We start from the raw sequence: 19,727 nt of genomic DNA, 5'->3' as shown, positions 1-19,727 counted from the left end.
TATCAGGGTTGGAAGAGACCTCAGGAGGTCATCTAGTCCAACCCGCAGGACCAACCCCAACTAAATCATCCCAGCCACTTGTTCAGGTATATGAGTGCCTTTTTAAGTTTAGCTTGGTTGGTTTGTAAGAGTCTTAAACTAAACCACAAAAAGCACTCTCACATGTGGCACCTCCCAGCCCCGCCCCTCCCTATCGCGGGCCGCCGCAAAGTCCCGAGCCTCTGCGCCGGCGCCTGCCCCCTCCATCTGTCTCAGCCGCCCCTGGGCACGGCGTGGCCCCTGCACAAAAGCTCCCCACTCTCTGGCCCCGAAAACGTTCCTTAGAGCTACGGGAGACGCAGCAAAGCAGCAACTTCAGGCGACGCTAGTGAGCATGCGCATACGGCTGGCGCGTGCTCAGTAAGGGCAGCAGAGCGGGCCGGGTAGTGACCCTCCCTCGCCCCGCCCCGCCCCGCCCCACTCCCGTGCTGATGGCCCCACCCTGCGACTCAGCGGGGGAAGGTAACGGCCGCTGCTGTTCTCGCTCCGCCCCGGAAGGGCAGTGCCGGGCGGGAAGCTGAGCCGAACGGAGCGGGCAGGATGGCGGCGCCGGGGCTGACCGAGGCGGCTGCTCAGTGGCTGCGCTGGGACAAGGTAAGGAGCGGGGCCCGGCGCGCTCTCCCTGCCTGTCCCCAGCCTCGCTGTCCCCGCCATCGCCCCGGTCGGCGCACGGGTGGCTGACTGAGCTCCCCGGGCTGTCGTGACAGGCGGCAGAGTGCCCGGCACGCCCCCTGGGCCAGCTGCCTCTGAGCTCTGGCCGGAGCCGCTCGCTCGCTGCCTGCCCGCGGGGTGTGGGTCGCAAAGCGCAGGAAGCGGCGGCGTCCCAGTGCCTCCTTCGCTTTCTTTTATGGAGCTGACGGAGAAAAACACCCCGCTCGGCTCGGCTCGGCTGTGAGGGCACCTCTAGAAACCCTCGCTAGTACGAGAGGAAGAGAGTCGCATCCGGCCTGGGGCTGGAAGAAAATAGCTTCATTAAGCCTCAAGTTTTAGGCCAAACGTGTTGATTAGAATAATACCTTGATAGAGCAATAATACTCTTGGATGCCTTCCCGCCCTAGATCCCAGAGCCCTTGGCAAAGGGAGTATTGTTGTTACGTGTCGCTAGGGCTGGAGAACAAGCATTGCATTTCCAGAACAATTATGAAATCATAGAAATGTAGGACTAGAAGGGACCTCCAGACACCCCACTGTTCTGGAGGGAGAGGGCCCCGCCCCTCAGCTGGCCTGGTGGTTAAATATAAAAGTCAGGCTTGATTGAGAGCAGGAACTTAAACTTTGGTTTCCCACATCCCAGGTGAATGCCCCCTCTTTCTCTCTGGTTTTGACCAATAATTCCATTCTGAACCTCAGAAAAAAAATTAATCCAAACAGTTCATTTCAGCAAAAGCTCCTGGCCTTCTGTACAGTGTTACAGAACAGGAAAGTGAGGCACAGGGATGTGATGTGCCTAAGGCTACCCAGCAAACCAGTGTAGTGTAGAGCTGGGCCTAGAACCCAGATCTCCAGAGCCCCTGCCCAATACTCTGTTAGGTCCCACTGCCTGGCTGCTATCATAATCTCTACTACTTTTTTCAGAGTTGATTTTAATTATTAGTAGCCCCTTCTTAATGATGGCACTTTACTTGGCTTTTGAATATCCTATATAAATAAATTAATGGAGATATCCTATCTTCTAGAACTGGAAGGGACCTTGAAAGGTCATTGAGTTCAGCCCCCTGCCTTCACTAGCAGGACCAAGTACTGATTTTTGCCCCAGACCCCCTAAGTGGCCCCCTTAAGGATTGAACTCACAACCCTGGGTTTAGCAGGCCAGTGCTCAAACCACTGAGCTATCCCTCTCATCTGGCTCTTACATTTAGTTTGTTTTCAACAATGTTGTATTTTAATTTTCCTGTTTTGTCCCTATGACATTACAGGGTGCAATCCAGACCAGAGCGGCTGTGTCATCCCTGCCCTGCTACCTGCGGTGCCTTGCAATGCTTTGCTGTTGTAGCTTCCAGCTTGGGTCACTCATAATTAGCCTGCCAGTATGCAGGTTGCACCCTAAGTGTCTGTGTAAAGCCACGGCCCTGGTCCAGCGGCTTTGACCCCCAGCAGCTTCCAGGAGTCTTGGTTACTATTTGCAGGTGATCCCAACATGCCACAAATCCTGAGTCGTCTTCTCCCCCCCCCCCCCCCCCCATGTGTGTTCTGCAGTGTCCAGTCCTCTCCTGGACAGTCAGGGTGCACTAGGCCCTTTGCCCCTCTAAGGGGATCAGTACATAATAGCTTGTTGCCTTCAATTGAGTTACACAAACAATTCACAACACTGGATTAATTTTTGATTAAAGAACAAAACTACAAAAAGATAGATATTGAGTACAAGAAATGAGGCATTAAAGTCAGAAATGGTTACAAGAAAAATAAAGAGAAAACGCTTTCTAAACTTAAACTAGACTTGCTTCAAAGTGAAGTTCCGTACCACATTTCCAGTAACATTGCTGACCAAACTCTCAGGCCAGAATCTGGCCCCAAAGTCCAATGGTTGTTTCTCTGGTGGTCTTAGGTGGAGAGAGAGATGGGTACGTAACAAGAACTTGGGGTGTTTTTGCCCCTTACTTTTATAGTCCAGTCTCCCTTTCAAAAGCATTTTCCTGAGTGTGATGTCTCACTAAAGTTCTTCCCAGCTGAGAGCAAGTAGACATGGAGTCTGGTGGAGGAAGGAGGCTTCATGGTGTTTCTTTTCATCTATTTATGCTGAAATGTCGATTTTTCTTTCTTCTCCCACTTGCTGTCTGAGGACTCTTTTTACAGCTTAGATGCAAATTGAGATAAACATACGTTCTTTTGTTTGACCGGCCTCCTTAACCAGTTCTACTTAATCAGGGCTATGTGAGTTTGAATATGTGCCTTTAACATCATACAGGGGATTTCATAACTTTACACATAATGTTGCTACTGTTCATACATTTCACCATAATATTACTGACCAGTGAGTCATTAGTTTTCAAATTATAGCTCACAAGACATATTTTGTACAAATATTATTATTGTAGTACGTAGGATGTGAATACAGGGGTGCATCCTTTTGTGTTGCAGGGGAGCTTTATAAATAAATAAGACTCTTTAAAATATAACTCAGAACCCCATACAGTATTTTTCATCTGGTGGTCCTGTGTAATTGGGTCATAATTAACAATGTCTTCTAAGGCAGGGTTTCTCAAAGCTGGTGCACCGCTTGTTCAGGGAAAGCCCCGGCGGGCTGGGCTGCGGCCCCAGGTTCGGCTGATCGTGGCTCCCACTGGCCGCGGTTCGCCGCTCCAGGCCAATGGGGGCTGTGGGAAGGGTGGCCAGCACATCCGTCGGCCCCACTGTTCTAAGGTGGATTGACTTAACTCAAGCAATTTAAATCACCAATTTTAATCATGATCAGCAAGCAGGAAAAATTGTTTAAATCATTGATTTTAATTGTAGTTTTCATTTCTACTTAGGTATTTTTCTAAAGAAAAGTTGTTTCTAATTAGCTGGTAACCATTAAATCATGTTGATTTGCAACTAAATGTGGTCTTTGCCAAAAAGTACCAAGTTTAATGTAATGAGGACCGACCATATCATTACTCACTTATGATGGATTATTTATCTTAAAACAGATTCAGATTGTTAATTTTTACATTTTTATTATGTTAAAAATGGGGAAATCATACACTTCTTAATTACTAGACTAATTTTTCACTTGTAATCTTCTAATAGAAATTGAAATTCAATTTAGCATGTGCAAAAACATTTTAAAGTTGTTTGTATTAGTTGACTAAAACTACCTGAATGTACTGGATGCATAAGCTTTTTTGTCTTATCGAAACAGGTGTAGTATTTAAAACTAACTGATTTATTAAAGAAAGTAACTATTATGTGTAGTTAGTAAATTAAAGTAGAATTGGACATTTGACCAATCCAAGAATAATTGGTCAAACATTGGTCAAATAATGTCAAAAATGGCCAAATATTTTAAAGCACTAATTCATTAGAACATTAGCAAAGAAAAGTAAGACTGTTGTCTCCAATAGGCTTAGCCTTAGGTACTTATTCTTAATTACAAAAAACCAAGTTACTTACTTTAATATAGAAAATGCAATTAACTCCAAGTACAATGTAATGAGAACCTCAAAAAAGAAAGTGTAATTATCTTTTTTAGCAATGTTAGGTTGGCATTTAAAAGAGAACATTAGTCATAGAATCATAGAATATTAGGCTTGGAAGAGACCTCAGAAGGTCATCTAGTCCAATCCCGTGCTCAAAGCAGGACTAACACCAACTAAATCATCCCAGCTAAGGCTTTGTCAAGCCCGGCCTTAAAAACCTCTAAGATGGAGATTCCACCACCTCCCTAGGTACCCATTCCAGTGCTTCACCACCCTCCTAATGAAAAGCTTTCCGTAATATCCAACCTAGACCTCCCCCACTGTAACTTGAGACCATTGCTTCTTGTTCTGTCATCTACCACCACTGAGAACAGCCTAGCTCCATCTTCTTTGGAACCCCCATTCAGGTAGTTGAAGGCTGCTATCAAATCCCCCCTCACTCTTCTGCAGACTAAATAACCCCAGTTCCCTTAGCCTCTCCTAGTAAGTCATGTGCCCCAGCTCCCTAATTATTTTCGTTGCCCTCCGCTGGACTCTCTCCAATTTGTCCACGTCCCTTCTGTAGTGGGGGGCCCAAAACTGGACACAATACTCAGGTGTGGCCTCACCAGTGCTGAATAGAGGGGAATAATCACTTCCCTCAATCTGCTGGCAATGCTCCTACTAATACAGCCCAATATGCCGTTGGCCTTCTTGGTAACGCGGGAACACTGCTGACTCATATCCAGCTTCTCGTCCACTGTAATCCCTAGGTCCCTTTCTGCAGAACTGTTGCTTAACTAGTCGGTCCCCAGCCTGTAGAGGTGCATGGGAGTCTTCCTTCCTAAGTGCAGGACTCTGCACTTGTCCTTGTTGAATCTCATTAGATTTCTTTTGGCCCAATCCTCCAATTTGTCTAGGTCGCTCTGGACCCTGTGCCTACCCTCCAGCGTATCTACCTCTCCCCCACAGCTTAGTGTCATCTGCAAACTTGCTGAGGGTGCAATTAATCCCATCATCCAGATCATTGATAAAGATGTTGAACGAAACCGGCCCCGGGACCGACCCCTGGGGCACTCTGCTTGATACCGGCTGCCAACTAGACAAGACTGAACAGTTACAGATGGGGAAAAAAATCAAAATAGAAATAAAACACAGAGCAACTGGAAAAGAAAGTCATTTTTAAATGACTAGCTAGGGAACAGGCCTACTCTTCAAACATCTTGCTTATCCTCTTTTGCTTTATCTTTGCATTGATGACCTGTTATACAAATAAAGATGTACATAAAAGTTTGTTCTAAGATTCTAGCCAATCAGTCAGTTTTGTTTTCCCAACAGGTGACATTAGCATGTAGTAAAGTGAGTGATTAGGACATTTAAGTAAGCTAGCTAACAAATGGCACCATGATACAATCAAAAAGCTAGGCCACTGCCTACATCAGGACATTCTTTGCTCGAATATTTGACCGTAGTCAAGTAATAGGTGGTTTATGGAGAGCGCCTCCCAAATGTGGGGCAGCATGGTAGAAAGCATGGAGGTGCTTGTGGGAAAATTTTAACAAGTAGGTTGATACTGAATGACAGGTATTGACTGTGTAGGGCCTTGGAAGTGAATACAAGTACTGTTACCAGATTTGCCCGTTACTTTGGGGTACGCTCATTTATTAGGGTTACTCTTCTGGGCTGGGGGGGGGTTCTGTAATTCTATCAGTGTACAGCTTGTGTCACTTGTGTGTTCATATGGAGCTCTACTTCTCCCTCCTGCAAGTCTCTTCCCAATGGAGCTATCCTGCAGGACCTAGGTTCCCCAGGGCTGTGTTCTTCCAACCCCGGAATCAGATGAGTGTGTGTGTGTGTGTGTGCTCTCTCTCTCTCTCTCTAACAGAGCAAGTCTGAGTGGACTGGTCAGTCAGTACTTTAAAGCTGACCCCTTATATGTCTCTGGACTCAGTGAACTGGGTCAAGCAGGATTTCCAAGCTGCCACCCTTATATGCCCCATGGCTCAATAGTCCAGGCCAAGCAGCACTTCCAAGTTGGCACCCTTATATGCCACAGGTACTACACCTGAATAGAGTAAGCCTGAGCAGGCTGGGTCGAACACCACTTCCAGGCTGCCATCCTTGTATGCCCCTGGACTCAGTAGTCTGGGTCAAGCAGCACTTCCGAGCTGCCACCTTCATATGTCACAGGTTCAGCACATCCCTATCCCCACTTTCAGGTTACAATTGTTCTGGCAGTAACCCACTTGATGAGCAAACGGCACAGTATTTTGGGCACTACAGGGATCTTTCTCTTAGGTAAGAGAAGTGTTGCTGCAGAGTAAATAGGGAAGCCAGAAACACAAAAGATTAAAGTTCAGAGAGGGAGGGAAGCAACCAGCTTAACCATAAAAGTTATTTATTGAATAATAGTGATAACCACACAAGGAGAGCCTAAACAAACATAACAGTTACATTATAAAAGATTACAAAAGTCATATATAGAAAACTATACCTTATCAAACAAGTCAGGGTTAAAAAGTTATACCTGAGGTGGAAAAGAAAACACACAGAGAGAAAGCTGGGGTTTCACCACTCCATGAAGCTTGAAGTGGTCGGGGTGATGGTAGCTGAGGGTCCTGAGGGCAGGAGACAGGCAGAGCCCCCAGCATGATCAGTCAGGAAAAGATGAAATCCCAGTGGAACTGATGCAGAGTTTGGATCCATGCATCAGAACACTTACTTGAGTGTGAGTAGGGTTTTTTTGTAGGGAAACAACAATGGTTCAAGGGAGAACAATAGATTTGTTTATGGGTAAACTGATGACTCAAGGGTTTTCTTTAGGCTAGACCAGGAGGTGGTCAACCTGAGCCTGAGATGGAGCCAAAATTTACCAATGTACATTGTCAAAGAGCCACAGTAATACGTCAGCAGCCCCCAATCAGCTCCCTCCCCCCCCCCGCCAGCTCCTCCTGCCTGCCAATCAGCACCTCCTCATCCCTTCCCACACCTCCTGATCAGCTGTTTCATGGTATGCAGGTGGCTTGCAGGGGGAGGAGTGAGGGCATAGCAGGCTCAAGGAAAAGGGTGGAGTGGAGGCAGGGCCAGGGGTTGAGCAGTGAGCACCCCCGGCACATTAGAAAGTTGACGCCTGTAGCTCCAGCCCAGAGTCGGTGCCTATACAAGGAGCTGCATATTAGCTTCTGAAGAGCTGCATGTGGCTCCAGAGCCACAGGTTGGCCACCCCTGGGCTAGACAGTAGGAGCTGATCACTTCTAGCTATGGGTGGTGGTCCTTCCAGGGAGCTCACGGTGCAATTAGGCTGCTTCAGTATTTTGGATATCAATCAAGGATTCATTACTAGAATTGGTCTGATAACTGCTGAGCTGGGTGTGTGCAGGCATAGGTTCATTAACATCTGGAGCAGAGATCCCCCATGATGCAGTGCTTCCCTGCTTTTCTGGTCCCAGAGTTCACTGCGGTAATCTCTGTTCTCAATTCTGTATGCTAATAGAGATGCCCCCCGTCTCATCTTTGATGCAGATGAGGCTAGGGGAGTTGCCTTAATCCTGTCACCCTTGTCAGGAGGGGTTTAGGTGTGTCTCCCACTGCCTTTTCATTGCTTTCTGTAAGTCTGTCTTCTGATGGGTTTTGGTTCAAGCAGAGGCTGGGAGGTGGGGGGCGGGGGTGTCCTTCATGAGTCAGACAGGCTGGATACTGCGTCCTTTCCCCAAGAACACAGAGCCGATTGGTATCAATACCTTATGTTGGATGTGATAATGAAGAGGGAGCCAGTGGAGGGATGCAAACAGAGGGGTGACATGGTCAAAGCAACGGGCATGGAAAGTGATGCAGAAGCATTCTGAGAGGATACAAGTGGGGCAAGATTGCATTTGTCAAGGTCAGAGAGAAGGATGTTGTATTAATTGAGATGCAAGATGATGGGAGCTTGGATGAGGGTTTTAGCTACATGAATGGATAGGAAAGGCCATATCTTAGAAAGGTTATACAGAAAATATTGGCAAGATACAGCAGAAATGTGAGGACCTTGAAAGATCTGAAGTGAAGATAACGCAAAGGCTGTGGGCCTGAGTGACAAGCTGGATGATGGTGGTGTCCACAGTGATCAAGAAAGTAGGTATTCTCTCTGCACCTGCACAAGAAGCTACTGCTATCAAAAGCTGGTTTAGCACTTCAACAAACTCTCGTTCTGCTTGCTTAGCCAGTGACTTTTATGAGGCCTGTCATAATTTCAAATTTAATTTTAAGTAGTTTTTCAAATAGAAAAATGTACTTAAACATTTTAATACATTAATTTTTATCAACTGCTATCTTCTTTGAAATTGCAGATGTTCTTGATTAACATGCTGTTTGGTCACTGTGATGATTGAGAAAAGGGGATGAGCCAGTCTGCAACTGTTTTTCACACAATGAGCTCCAAGAATATTTGTTGTTGAGCAAACCCAATTTGAATTGCTATAACCCTTGTACGCGTACTGTGATCCAAGTAAACACCACTCAGGTACTTGGATTCCAAGGGGCTTGCTTTAATCCCAATCGAAAGTTACAAAATCAAAAGTAAAGTTCACTTCTGATCACTGATAAACTGCATATCACTATCCCAGTTATAACAAAATAAGGTCCTGATCTTGTGAACTGTTATGCATGAAAATGGTTGCATTGATTTTGTTGGAATTACTCCCATGAGTCACAGTTTGCAGATAGGCCCCAGGATACTTTGTCAATACATGATGTACACAAAGTTCATTTTCTGTATTTATTTTCCTATTGTGAAATAAAGTATTTTTTAATATGTAATTATGTTACTTTGTGGGGAGAGCTTGTTTGTTTATATTTTTAAAAAATCCTGTAGCTGTTTTTACACTTTACAACTTTGTGGTGAGCTTTGCACTCAGCAATTCTCTGTAGGATCCTCTATAGGATGTAATTATTTTAAAATCTAACTTTTGTTGCACTTCAGTAGACAATGTGTGCAGTCATGGGATGGATAATTCATTGCACAAGACACCACATATCACATAGCATTGTTGCCCAATCTAGCTAAGGTACTCTATTGGCACCCATCACTGTAGCATCTGAATGCCTGTGATGTTCCCCTCTGGTGTTGTTGGACAGCTAGGTCACTCCAACTCTTGACCCTGGGAGCCAGCCTTACCCTGTTCTGCTGTGAGAACCCCCACTCCTGGGCTGTTCATGCACAGCCTCTGGCATGTAAGCTGTTCCCAGCTACTCACAAGCGAATGACACTGGCCAATATCTCTGGTCCCAGACACGACCCTAGGAACCTCCGTCTTGCAGTGTCCAGTTATGCCCGCTGGACGCTACAAGCTTATCTGAGTTCGTCAATTTAACAAATAAATTGATATGTACCAGGCTTGTTATCCCAAGAGGAGCCTCTGACATACTTCAAACACACTGCTTCAGGTAGAATAAACAAATTTATTAACTATAAAGATTGATTTTAAGTGATTATAAGTCAAAGCATAATAAGTCAGATTTGGTCCAATGAAGTAAAAGCAAAACGCATTCTAAGCTGATCTTAACACTTTCAGTGCCCTTACAAACTTAGATGCTTCTCACCACAGGCTGGCTGGTTGCTCTTCAGTCGCTTGGTGTGTGTCTGTAAATGTAAGCGCAAGAGAGCGAGCATGGCAAATGTCTCTCCCTTTTAAAATGTCCTTTCTTCCCTCTTGGCTTTGAGCCCCTTCCTTCCCCCTGCCCCTTCAGAGTCAGGTGAGCATTACCTCATCGCAGTTCCAAACTGACCAAAGGAAGGGGGGTGACTCTCTAAAAGATTCTTTTGTTCCTGTGAGGCTGAGCTGGGTTTGCCCCACAGCTGCCATGATGAGGTGTGAACTGCCTCTCTGCTCTTGGAGAGTTTTTGCCTGGGCTTATTTTAAGCCAGGGGTCTCAAACTCAGATGACCCCAAGGGCCGCATGAGGACTAGTGCATTGGCCCGAGAGCAGCATCACTGACACTCCCCACTTGCTGCCCCTGGCCCCGCCCCCACTCCACTCCTTCCATGAGGCCCTGCCTCTGCCCCGCCTCTTCCCACCCCTTCCCCTAAGTCCTCACCCCAACTCTGCCCCTCCCTGCCCCCAGGGTGGGCAGGACGGGTGTGGGGTGTCGTGGGGGCTCAGGGCAGGGAGTTGAGGTGCAGGAGGTGTGCAGGGTGCAGCAGGGGGCTCAGGGCGGGGAGTTGGGGTGCGGGCAGGGCTGGCTCCAGGCACCAGCGCAGCAAGCAGCTGCTTGGGGCAGCCAACGAAGAGGGGCGGCATGTCCGGCTCTTCGGCGGCGGGTCCCTCACTCCCTCTCGGAGCAAAGGACCAGCCGCCAAATTGCCGCTGAAGACTGAAGCAGCGGTGGTAGAGACGAAGTGTCGCAGATCGTGATTGCGGCTCCTCCCACCCCTCTTTTTGCTGGTTGGGGCAGCAAAAACCCTGGAGCCGGCCTGGGGTGCAGGAGGGGTGAGGGGTGCAGGTTGTGGCAGGGGACTCAGGGCAGGGAGTTAGGGTGCAGGAGAGGTGTGATGCGGCAGGGGGTTGGGGTGCAGAAGGGGTGCGGGATACAGGCTCCGGCCCGGCGCCGCTTACCTAGAGCGGATCAGGGGTGGCAGCGCCGTGCACGACGACCAGGGCAGGCTCCATGCCTGCCTGCCCTGTCCCTGTCCCCGGCACGCTCCGCTCCAGGAAGCAGCCGGAGTCCCTGGGGAGGGAGGGGAAACAGCAGCATGTGCTGCTCTTGCTGCTTCTCCTGGTACCTCCCCCAAAGCTCCCAGGTACCTCTCCCAAAGCTCCCATTGGCCGCAGTTCCCAGTTCCCGGCCAATGGGAGCTGCAAGAGCATGGAGCCCTCTATTCACCTCCCACTCCCCTGCCCGGGGCTGCAGGGTCATATGGTACTTCAGCCACTTCAGGGAGCAGCGCGGGGCTCGCGGCGAACGGGGTAGGCGGGGGGAGAGGGAGCGCGGTGAGCTTGGCGGGCCGCGTGAAAGAACCCCATGGGCTGCATGTGGCCCACGGGCAGTGTGTTTGAGACCCCTGTTTTAAGCCATGAGGATACATTTTTGAGCCTCATAACTACATGCATGAAATTATAACCTGTAACAATAATGCTCAGTGCATCATGAGCCTTCTGAAGACACCCGACATGACAAACTTTGCATTGGATACCACACAATCATTTTACAAGGATGCACATGGGGGTGCTGATGTTCCCCCTAAGGTACAGAGCATCACAATGCCTCACAATCATTAATGTATTTATCCTTACAACACCCTGTGAGGTAGAGAAGAAGTATTCATCCCATTTTGCAGACAAGGAATTGAGTCAGAGAGAGGTAAGTGACTTGCCCAAGGTCACACAGGAAGTCTGTGGCAGAGCAAGTACTCGAGATCAGGTCTCACAGGTCCTAGGCTAGCACCTTAACCACTGGACTATCACTTGTCTTAATGTTCTGTCTGGCTCATCAGAGCTCAGGGAAATACAACTATTGTAGACATTTGAACCCAATACTCTTTTTAATATGGAGATTGCAAATGTAAGGGTATATTAATATGGTGAAGATCTTGTGCACTTCATAGAATGAGATATTATAATTGTTTCGCATGTAACATTCCAAGAAAAGGGGAAAATACCTCCAAAGTGGTGCGCATAATGAACTAAAAAACAAAATAAAAAAAAAAACCCCAAAGCCCCCACCACATTATGAATAGAGTAAGGTTGTATTCTAGAATTGGTGATGAGACCCTTTCTTCTAATTCCCTCTTCAAAACTCACTTATTCAAGGAGGATTAAAGTAGCTTATTATTAATCTTAAAAAGTGTAACCGTCAGGATGGATGAATATATTCTCTCTGATCTTCTCTCCATTTTCATCCCTTCACTTATTTCCTTCTCCTGTAGTTATTGTATTAGGAAGACTTTAAACTTGTGGGGCAGAGATGCTGCCCTTCCATCCCCCACCCCCTGCTTCATGCACATTTGTAATACTATACAAGTAATATTTCAGAATTATTAATCTCCCTAAATAGCCTTTCAGTATGCTTTCTCTTTCAAATTCCTTTATTTGCATAACTGAAATTCTCTCATCTTGTATTCTAATATTCTTGTATCTGGCAGACTTTCAAAAGTAGCAAAGATTTCTAAGATTTCAGCGTCGGGTTCTCAAACTGGTATGCAAACTGCAATTGGTATGCTGCATTATGGGTATAGTATTGGAATAACAATCCATTTTAATAACACTGATTAAAATTATGAAGGTGTTATGACCAATACTTTGGAGTTTTAGATGTGCTATACCAAGTCTAGTCTGAGAATCAGTTCAGTAGAAGAAATGGTAAGGAATGTCACAGTTTGAGACTAAAGTTATAACAAGCTTCTTCAGAATAGCAATATATTGTAATTTTATCTTTCTACAGAATACTAAAACCTCAGAAATAGTGAAGCAACTGGTTGCTGAAAAAAATGCAGGAGAACTACAAAAATGTTTTAGTTCACGGATGGAGTTTGGGACAGCAGGACTCAGAGCACCCATGGGGGCAGGAATTTCTCAGATGAATGACTTGACTATTATCCAGACAACTCAGGTACCAGGTTCACTTTGTTTTTTCTGTTATTACTTAACTGCAGGGTTTTCTTATTCATTTCTACTGAATGCAGATTTTTAATGAAAAAGTAACGAGATGAAATATGGAAATAAAATTGAGCTTAACCACTGTCCAAAACCTCAAGGGTGGTTTTCAGTGGGAGCAGAGTTAGGCCAATGTTGACCACTTCAGAAAACCCACTAACATCTATTGAAATTCCACAAAAAGAACAGGAGTACTTGTGGCACCTTAGAGACTAACAAATTTATTAGAGCATAAGCTTTCGTGGACTAAGAAGTGGGCTGTAGTCCACGAAAGCTTATCCTCTAATAAATTTGTTAGTCTCTAAGGTGCCACAAGTACTCCTGTTCTTTTTGTGGATACAGACTAACACGGCTGCTACTCTGAAACCTGTCATTGAAATTCTAGTTCTTCTTCAAGTGATTGCTCATGTCCATTCCAATTAGGTGTGCTTGTGTGGCAGCCGGAAGGCTTTTCCTCTAGCACTACCCATTGGGTCGGTCTGGGCACTCCCTGAGGTAGTGCCTTCATGGCACCGAATGTAGGGCCCTACTGACCTGTCACCACTTCAGTTCTTTCTTACCATCTGTGATAGTTAGCTGGAACACTCGTTAGCTCTTGCTTTGCAAGTGCAACTTCTCTAGTAGTTTGAACTTTTGTCCTGTAAATAGTTAAATTAGTGTCAGATAAGTTTCAGTTAGCAGGTAATCCCCTGTGACCGGAGTCCCAGGGGAGCCAACTTAGGTCACTCAGGGTGAACTGCAAAGAATGGGCAGACAATCCCCAAAGCTGGTGGATATTCCAATATTTAGATTTACCAAGCCAGCACAAAACAGCTTCTGTAATACCTCACTCGTTACTCAGAAGCCAACAACATAGTTCCCTTAAAGTAGCCCAGCCTCAGGCCTCCACCCAGATGCCCAAATCAAATATGATGAGGATTACTGAAAATCTTATTCATCATATAAAGAAGTTCTACCAATTCCAAAGAATCAGACACATTACCCCCCAGGTTAATGAATACTTCAGATATTACCCAAATACATGCTTACAGCCAGTTCTTATTAACTAAACTAAAATTTATTAAAAAAGAGAAGAGAGTGTGTTGGTTAAAAGATCAGTATACCTACAGAAATGAGTATAATTCTTGAGGTTCAGATTCATAGCAGAGATGGTGAACTTTGTAGTTGCAAAGAGTTCTTTCAGAATTGGTCCATAGGTTATAGTCCAAATTATATTCAGGGTGGTCCAGTCAGAGCTGGGATCTCAATCTTGTGGCTTAAGCTTCCCCTGCATTGAAGCATCAAGCAGATCTGAGATGACAGGATCAGGACCCAAGCGTCTTTTATATACAGTTTTCTAACAGCCACTTGACCATACAGTTCTGGGTGAACAATAGGCTTCTAATGTAACCTGTTTCCTAAACCTCACCGGTAATTAACTACATGGATTAACATAAACTACTTAATGGATACATTATCTTATCACAAACTTTAAAGAGACACACAGACAATGACATTATTGCACCCAAGATTCATCTAAATGTTAATATTCCCTTTTGATCTCTGAATCAATAGCTATAGTGACAGACAGGAACTGTCTGTTTACTTGGCTAGCATTAAACAGGGTATGAGTACACGCATACAATTAGCATTACCTCTGATTTCTAACGATATAGGTTTGCATTTCAAAGTTCTACCTTATCTACCATAGAATGGCCTTAATTACCATTCACACACTTTTCTAAGGTGTCCTTAATTGTTGACCCAGAGTCAATCAACCTGCAAGCTGCTTAACTCTTTCTGGCAATGTGTCACACTTTATATAAGATTTGTTGCAATTATATAACAGTTGTAGCAACAATAGTTTGCATGATCATATTTTAATTAGATAACGTCACACCCTCTCCCTTTATTGTCCCCGTTTACTCCGGTACTGGGGCATGCCTCGATTCCTGGGGTTTAAACCCAGTGCAGTGTGTGGCGAGTCTATGCCAAGAAGTAACCCCCATGCTTCCTGCTTGAAGTGTTTGGGGGAGAGTCACCAGAAAGAATGCGGCAAGATCTGCAGGGGATTTTATCCGAGGACTCAGAAGGAGATGGATCAGCACCTCAAGATCCTTCTGATGGAGGCTGCTCTACGTCCTCGCTCAGACCCTGGCTCGGCGGAGCCGACAGAGCACCTCAGCATTTGTGTGCAGTGTGCCAGCACCGATGAGGCATGAGTCAGCGCTGAGGAAGGACTTTGCCAGAGACCCTTGGCACCAGCAGGGTTCCCTACATAGGTGTCCCACATAGGGTAGTGGGTGGCACCATTCTCAGTCCCCAGTGCCCCATAAGAGGAGGAGACCAGAAAGGGGCCGCTCCCGCACGCCCAGACCAGCGCAGAAGGAGCCCACCACCCGCATTGGGCCATGTAACTGCTAAATTTTAGGTTTCAGAGTAGCAGCCGTGTTAGTCTGTATCCGGAAAAAGAAGAACAGGAGTACTTGTGGCACCTTAGAGACTAACAAATATGCATCCGAAGAAGTGGGCTGTAGTCCACGAAAGCTTATGCTCTAATAAATTTGTTAGTCTCTAAGGTGCCACAAGTACTCCTGTTCTTCTTTTTGCTAAATTTTAGTAATTTTCAGTTCATCTAATATAAGTACTGTAGAGCAATCTCGCTATCATGGAAGTGCAACTTACAAATGTAGATTTATTTATTTTTTTTATTACATAACTTCACTCAAAAACAATGTAAAAATTTAGAGCTTACAAGCCAAACACTAAGACAAACAAGTTCGTTTACGGTGCCCGATTCTTTACAATGTCATCTGAAAGTGAGAACAGGCGTTTACATGTCATTTTTGTAGCTGGCGTTGCAAGGTATTTACGTTCCAGATGTGCTAAAGATTCATATGCCCCTTCATGCTTCGGCCATCATTCCAGAGGACATGCTTCCATGCTGATGATGCTCGTTTAAAAAAAAAAAAAAATGCATTAATTAAATTTGGGACTGACCTCCTTGGGGAAGAATTGTATGTCTCCTGCTCTGTTTTACCCGCATTCTGCCTTATATTTCATGTTATAGCAGTCTCGGATGATGACCCAGCACATGTTGTTCGTTTTAAGAACGCTTTCACTGTAGATTTGACAAAACGGAAAGAAGGTATCACTGTGAGATTTCTAAAGATAACTACAGCACTCAACCGAATGTTTAAGAATCTGAAGTGCCTTCCAAAATGTCAGAGGGACAAGGTGTGGAGCATGCTTTTAGAAGTGTTAAGAGCAACACTCAGATGCAGAAACTACAGGACCCGAACCACCAAAAAAGTAAACCAGCCTTCTGCTGGTGGCATCTTATTCAGATGATGAAAGTGAACATGCATTGGTCCACACTGCTTTGAATCGTTTCAAGCAGAACTTGTCATCAGCATGGATGCATGTCCTCTGGAATGGTGGTTGAAGATGAAGGGACATAGGAATCTTTAGCGCATCTGGCATGTAAATATTTTGCAATGCCAGCCACTGCAGTTCCATGCCAATGCCTCTTCTCACTTTCAGTTAACATTTTAAACAAGAAGCAAACAGCATTATCTCCTGCAAATGTAAACAAACTTGTTTGTTTGAGTGATTGGCTGCAAAAGAAGTAGCACTGAGTGGAATGTAGGCTCTCAGGTTTTAAATTGAAACTAAATTGAAATTGTTATATTTTTGAGTGCAATTATTTTTTTGTACATAATTCTACAAATGTAAGTTCAACTTTCATGATAGAGATTGCACTACAGTATTTGTGTTAGGTAAATTGGAATACTATTTCTTTTGTTTCTTTTTTACAGTGCAAATATTTGTAATCAAAAATAAATATAAAGTGAGCACTGTACACTTTGTATTCTGTGTTGTAATTGAAATCAATATATTTGAAACTGTAGAAAACATCCAAAAATATTTAAATAAGTTATTTTATTGTTTAACGGCATGGTTAATTTTGATTTTTTTTTTAAATCACTTGACAACCCTAATTTATGTACAAAATTGTTAGCTTAGTTAAAGGAGCTCCATTGCTTTTCCTACTGTCTCAAGCATTAAAAATCTAGGAAATCACAAATTACTCAGATTTACTAAATTGGCTTAAGCCTCAATTTGCATAAAAGTTCTAATGCCACATAAATTCTAGAGTAGATTTGCTGTACATGGAGATGCTGAATAAAAGTTGGGTCCTATCCCGTGTCACTGATTTATTTTGTCCTAAACAGGCTTCATTTTGGTGTTTTCTGAGATTAAAAATAGAATGTATTGACTAGTAGTGATTTACTTTTTCAGGCCAGAAGCATGGGAAAAGAGCATCTGTATTAATCATTTTTGAAGTTCTGTAATCCAAATTATCATTTTTATCTAGTCTACCTGGATTAAATTTTTCATTTGGAATTATTCACATTATAAAACCCATCAGTGTTAGTTTTTTGTTTGAAGACTCTCCATTTTCTTGGTTTTCAATCAATATTTCTTGCTCCCGGAAAATTGTACCCTAACCCAATTTAGAGTACTTTACTTGCTTTTTTTAAAGATTTTAAAATTTATTGCAGTCACATTTAAAAATACTAAGATTGAGTTCTGAGTTTTTTGTCTTTAGGGATTTTGCAGGTACCTTGAAAAGAACTTCAGTGACCTAAAGAAAAGAGGGGTAGTTATTGGTTTTGATGCTCGCGCCCATCCTTCAAGTGGAAGTAGCAGCAAGAGGTACGCTTAGTAATCTGTAGAAATGATTTTCTTTGCATGTTATATGGAATGTATTCTAGTTTGGTCACTGCTTGAATAGCATTTTCTTAGGAGCAGTTAGATGTGTGTGCAATTTGAATGTAAAAATGTGTACACTGTACATCTGAAGATCAGAAATAAAGCTTTGCTCTTCTTTGGCATTTTGGTATGAAATACAGGTAAAATCCAGTCTGTACTGCATAATTTGGACCATGTTTGTAACCAGAATAAGGGACAAATGAATTACACCAGAATCAAATCTATATGCTCCTTGTGAGTTTTATTTAACTGTCTAGTAAGAGAATCTCATGAATGTATTTCCAAATAAACTTTTATTGTCATTTAGGTTTGCAAGGCTTGCTGCAACAACTTTAATCAGTCAGGGAATTCCAGTGTACCTCTTCTCCAATATAACACCAACACCTTTTGTGGTATGGTTATCTATAATTTCTTTTTCATACAACATAATGGGGTACTATCAAGTACAAAAAACTATTATCTTTTTTTAGAAAAAACAAACTGATTTATCAGCTCATTGGTTTGCTACTCTCAGGCTTATTTAAGATCCTAGCTGCTTCAGGTACAGTAAGCCATAGAGGAACTGATTAGGATATGCAGTCGATATTTTACCCTGAACTTCTCAGCTTCTTCTGAAGCAGCCAGTGTTCTGCCTGTTTCTGATTCCGTTTAATCATACTGTGCTGCTGCCCAGATAGCAGCTCTTCTGAAGGATGGGGATGTGAGGGCCACCAGAGTTTCTGAAGGATATGTATGTCCCTTCACACCTGCCTGATGGGGTACATGTTACTTATTGAATTTTGGAAGCTTAGCCACTACACTTCTGCTTATGAGCAACGGCTGATGTCTTCCAAAAGATGCATATATATTTATAGATAGGGGAGCTTGAATGCCAAGAATCTGGACAATATTTCCAGCAAATAACATTATTTAAACTAGATCAGCTACTAACTAGTTGGTAGCTGCCAATGGTATTGGGTATTTCAGGACCTCCTGTACTGCTTAATGTGTTTGCAATATCATATTCCAGTAACTTCTATCTAGTGTTAAACTGGCGCTATAGAAGCACACCTGTCTAGTAGCAAAAATATTAAGCATTTCTTAGATTGAAACAATAAAGTCATATATCTCCCATCATCCCTGGGTTACTATGTTCTACAAATATATTATTCTAATTTCAAAATAGAAGAAAAAAATATTGGTTTTCCTATACAATACTCTTCAATGAGGCCATGCTTCAATGATTTGTCTTTCAGGAAATTATTTTAAGCCATGTGATGGCAATGACTGCTCTTTAATGAGGATATGCTCTTGTAATGGTCATGCTTAGGTCTTTAGTGTGTCTTGTGCTCATACTTTTTCTACATGTTTGCTCATGTAACAGCTTTCATTTCCTCCTTTAACGTAATACTGTGTGAATTTTTCACTATTGCCTGTTCTTGACTGTTGGTTTGCTCCTTTTGGCCATGCTGGGCTGCCATGCAACTAACAAGATTTGGTCCCTAACCCAGTGCACAAAATGCCTACTAACTAGTCCAGTAACACAGTGGTCTGGCTACTGCTCTCAGGAGACAAGCATTATTTTTAAAATGTCCTCTGAGTTAGGAACACTTCTTGATGGTGACAGTCGTTCACTGTGCTGTCCCAAATTGGAGGAATCTACTGTACTCTGAATTCTGGTTGACCTAAATATGGATACTCTATAGCTATAATTTTAAATAAACTTCAATTGAAACATGCTGTGAAGGGAATTAGTTATACTTACATTTCACAGCAGTAAAATGAACTGGGCTAACATTTTTCATATACATTATTTCTTTGTTTTCATTATTTTGGTATATTCAGTCCAGATTTAGTCTTTGGAAAATCAAATATTCTTTGTTTGACCTTACACTTTTATTGGACATGTGTGGTACTGAATATGGCTGCACTTAACCAGTCAGGCCACTAGATGGCATGGCTCACAATCAATAAAGAGAATACAGATATTTTCTAGACTTGAAATCATGATTGTATGGTTGCATCGATGGCTTGATTTTCAGAATTTGACAGGATGGAGACCCCAGGATAATTCTCTTTATACTATTGTTTTACAGCCCTACACAATAACTCATCTGAAACTTTCTGCTGGAATTATGATTACTGCTTCCCATAACCCAAAACAAGATAATGGTTACAAGGTATTCCTATATAACTTAAATCTTCCACTGTTTTCAGACATGACTA

General features: G+C 43.7%; 1 protein-coding gene across 2 annotated transcripts in view; it reads left to right on the top strand.

Annotated features, from left to right (window-relative positions):
- The first annotated feature begins 480 nt into the window (after positions 1-480).
- Positions 481-19,727, top strand: part of PGM2 (phosphoglucomutase 2) — a 35,961-nt gene continuing 16,714 nt past the window's right edge. The window contains exons 1-5 of one of the 2 annotated variants that reach the window (XM_034771878.1): positions 481-633; positions 12,556-12,723; positions 17,359-17,465; positions 17,830-17,914; positions 19,598-19,681. In XM_034771878.1, coding sequence (XP_034627769.1) covers positions 580-633; positions 12,556-12,723; positions 17,359-17,465; positions 17,830-17,914; positions 19,598-19,681 — 498 coding nt within the window. In that variant the 5' untranslated portion in view covers positions 481-579. Of the gene's footprint in view, positions 634-8,469; positions 8,638-12,555; positions 12,724-17,358; positions 17,466-17,829; positions 17,915-19,597; positions 19,682-19,727 lie in introns of those variants that run through there. The other variant, XM_034771879.1, reaches the window with a different exon arrangement.

Source organism: Trachemys scripta, chromosome 5 (assembly GCF_013100865.1).
Source record: "Trachemys scripta elegans isolate TJP31775 chromosome 5, CAS_Tse_1.0, whole genome shotgun sequence".
Taxonomy (NCBI): domain Eukaryota; kingdom Metazoa; phylum Chordata; order Testudines; family Emydidae; genus Trachemys; species Trachemys scripta.
The sequence above is the reverse complement of the archived record's forward strand: the minus strand, read 5'-3'. Positions and strand labels throughout refer to the sequence as shown.